Below are 3,466 nucleotides of genomic sequence, written 5' to 3'. Positions count from 1 at the left end.
TATATATATATATATATATATATATATATATTCATATGCATTTCTTTCAATGAAAGTATATTAGTTATTTAATAAATTTTTAACACAAAAAATTGGAGATTAAACTTAATCGTGCAAAATGGGCTAAATGGAATAAAAATTTAAATAGTTCCTAAAATATTTTTGGGGATTGCACGTGGGTGGGTGGATGGTGTCCGTTCGCGATTAATTTATCCGCTGAAACAACGTGATTGTTGAGGGTACACTCGGGTTTCCTGGCAAGATACGTGATACCTCCAATGGTTCTTGTCTCGTGGATTTCCGGTTGGCCGTAAGCATTCGTTCCCTGTATCATCTGCACACTACCTATTTTTTTCGCATCTTCAGCGTTCGATTTCTCACCGGTATCACCGCCAGCGCGATTGATTCTCATCGCGTCGGGTGCATTCGGCCATTGCATACATGCGACGTCGCCCTGACCGCCATTGTGACCCTGCAAGTTTTGCCCATTGAGATAGTATTGCTGCATCTGATGATAATGCCGAGGTGGGGCATCATTTCCTTTATATTGGAGAATTATGTCATTGTTGCCATGGCATCCTTGCGCTATAGATTTGTTCTGTCGATCGTAAGAAACTGATTCATTCTGTGCATGAGAAAGTGCACCTTGGTTTTGCAAAATTTCCATCATACCATTTTCCTTTTCTGCCTGCATACTGTAACAGTTTCTAGTGTTTTGCTTTTGTCGCGGGTACTCCATCATTAAAAATTCATCAGTTCTTTTAGGTCGCAGGACACGTGACGGTGGATTATTTGGATTTCTGTCATTCTCCAAACCGTTTGCCAATATTCTTTTCTGAGATTGCAAGCGGGTTTCTGTCGACGGTCGCTGTTGCATGTCTTCCGGAATCTTGTTAGGATCCTGAATACCGTTCAGTTTGACGATAGGTTTCTTTTTGGCCAAATTGGTGAGGTACTCGAGACCCTTTCTACTTCTAGAATCCTTCAGCGTTTCCAGCATCTTCTGAATGCTATCTGGATCTTGCAAGCCATTATTGCGTTTCTGAGGACAGATTATTTCCTTGTATACTCGCATTTTGAGTAAACTGGAAGTTTCAGCAGGCCTCATGCTTTGCTGATAATAGTACGCGGGTTCCATTAAAGTTTTTTGATTATCAACTGGATTTAATGAATTCAGATTATGTTCCTTGGACCAAACTTCTTGTGGTTCAGGATGCGGAAAATATGGATTATAACGCATATTGTATGGATATTGTGCATATTTAAAAGTCGGATTTAATGGGGGGCATACATTGTTCGATGCATTTTGATGATCATACGGATAACAAGCGGTATGACCGTATGATATTTGATGATCACTTCTACGTGGCCAATTAGTTGTTTGCCATAGCTGATAAGGATTGACCTGACTATACATTTGCTGAGGCAACTCTTGACTGTATATTTCTTCTTTTTTTGGTTGATGATAATTTTTTTGTTGATTAGCCACTATTTTACTCATATTTTCCGGCGATTTATCGTCCATCAGATATTGTTCGTTCAAAGCTTTTTGTTGTGCATTCATTCTTTCAATATCTCTGTATGATGTACGCGGTGGCGTGATGTGCATCATCCATTCCGGTTTCTCGTCTTTTTCTATTCTTCTTCGCACGAGTCGAGTCCTCTTGATTTCCTCCGGAATATCTGTTTCTCGTTGAAATTGCGCGATGTAAGCTAGATGTCTTTTTTGCTCATTCAGTAACGCTGCAAATTGACGGCGCATTACTTCCTCAGGTATACCTTGCTGCCTCATGGTAGAAACTAACAATTCCTGATCGCGAATCATGTCAGACGTAAATTGCAGTGTCTTTTTTTCTTCTCGTAGAGTTTCCGTGGATGATTGATCAGGTTTATGATTTGCCTGATTTTGTGATAGATTAGATTGATTTTGACTCCCAGAATTTTTCTGATTAATATCGTGTGTTTGATAATAATACTGCCATTGTGATGGTGACTGCAAATGTTGTTGATTTTGATTCGCTATTTGTATCCATTTATGGTTTTGTTGCCAGGCAGGTTGAAAGCTAACAGGATATCCAAGATTCTGTTGATGGATGGATAAATTATGTTGCATTGATCTCATTCGATTCGTTATCATGTCTTGCGGAGACGTCATTCCTTGTCCAAAGACTGGTGCGACAGGCAATTGTTGATTGTAATAACCGCAGTGCGGTATTGAATTATTGCGTATATGTTGTTGGTTGGATATTGATTGCATTTGGTTGAGTTCTTGCGGCAACATTTGTTGACAATAGCTCTGCTGTGTTTGCTGATTGATCTGGTGTAGATTCCGTTGAAATGGAGCATGAAACTGAGCATGATAAAGATTTTGACAGTTACCCGCTATCTGATCGTTCAGTGGCACACTAGTATTTTGCCCGATTGATGCTTGCTTTTGTTGCATGGGTATTTGTCTGTTATTGATTGCATTTCGGTCATTGACCAATTGTTTCTGGCACTGGCTACCAGGCACTGAAGGTTCATTGAGATTTTGGTCGACAACAATGTGCGAATTGGCCGAAGATCCTTGCATTTGTGACATCGCGACTTGTGTCGAAGGGATTTGTGTAATTACCGGCTGATTAATTATCGCAGACGAGCTTCGAAGTGATCGATCGTAGACTACTGCTCCTTGGGGGATATTTGGCACGAAAGGACGATGCGCTTGTCTTTCGGGAGATGCGATTCGTCGAGTCAGTAAGCTTTCAGACTGTGGATTTGTTTGACAAATCTCCTGATGGTTAGCGACAACCTGTTGCTGACTTGTACTACGTGTATTTTGCAACTAAAAATACATTAATTTTATTTGTAAAATTATTTAATTAAGTTTATAATATTATATATATATAATATTATATATATATAGCGCGTATTCCTGTGCTATATAAAAATCAAATTTTTGTAAAATTTTATAGTAAATATAATAGTATAAGTATAATAGAGTTTACAGTAGCATAAGTATAATAGTTTGTTGATAAAAAGTCAATGCTATAAATAAAATTAATGCCAGCGAAAAAATATTGCAATAATTTTTTTTAAATAAACAAATTTTTTGAAATATAAATTTACATAATATTTTAAAGATATGTATCTATTTTACATACGATACTTCTTTTTATTGTATACTTTTAATTGTTTTAGGTGTGTGTGTGTGTGTGTGTGTGTGTGTGTGCGTGCGCGCGCGCGCGATATAATCAATTCATTTTATTCAAATTAATTTTATAAGGATATGTCTTCCTGTTTCTCTCTCTCTCTTTCTCTCTCTCTCTCTTTCTCTTAATATACATTAATATAGTATTAAATTATAAAACTAAAAGTTTAAAGAATTTCTATTGAATTTACTTTTGATTGTTGATGTGGCGACAATTGAATATTCGCATCACCATGACCATTATTATTTTTGCTGAAAGGATTTGTGTAAAAGGTT

The 3,466-nt window shown here is 37.2% G+C and overlaps 1 protein-coding gene across 1 annotated transcript in view; it reads right to left on the bottom strand.

Moving 5' to 3' along the window:
* Window positions 1-100: 100 nt before the first annotated feature.
* Window positions 101-3,466, bottom strand: part of LOC108753982 — a 17,366-nt gene continuing 14,000 nt past the window's right edge. Inside the window, 2 exon segments of the mRNA XM_018495978.1 lie at window positions 101-2,824; window positions 3,382-3,466. The exon segment at window positions 3,382-3,466 is cut by the window's right edge and continues 14 nt beyond it. Of these exon segments, the coding sequence (XP_018351480.1) occupies window positions 152-2,824; window positions 3,382-3,466 (2,758 nt within the window). The 3' untranslated portion in view covers window positions 101-151.

The sequence above is a fragment of the Trachymyrmex septentrionalis genome, unplaced genomic scaffold (assembly GCF_001594115.1).
Source record: "Trachymyrmex septentrionalis isolate Tsep2-gDNA-1 unplaced genomic scaffold, Tsep1.0 scaffold115, whole genome shotgun sequence".
Taxonomy (NCBI): domain Eukaryota; kingdom Metazoa; phylum Arthropoda; class Insecta; order Hymenoptera; family Formicidae; genus Trachymyrmex; species Trachymyrmex septentrionalis.
Note: the sequence above shows the minus strand (reverse complement) of the source record. Positions and strands in the feature narration are given on the sequence as shown.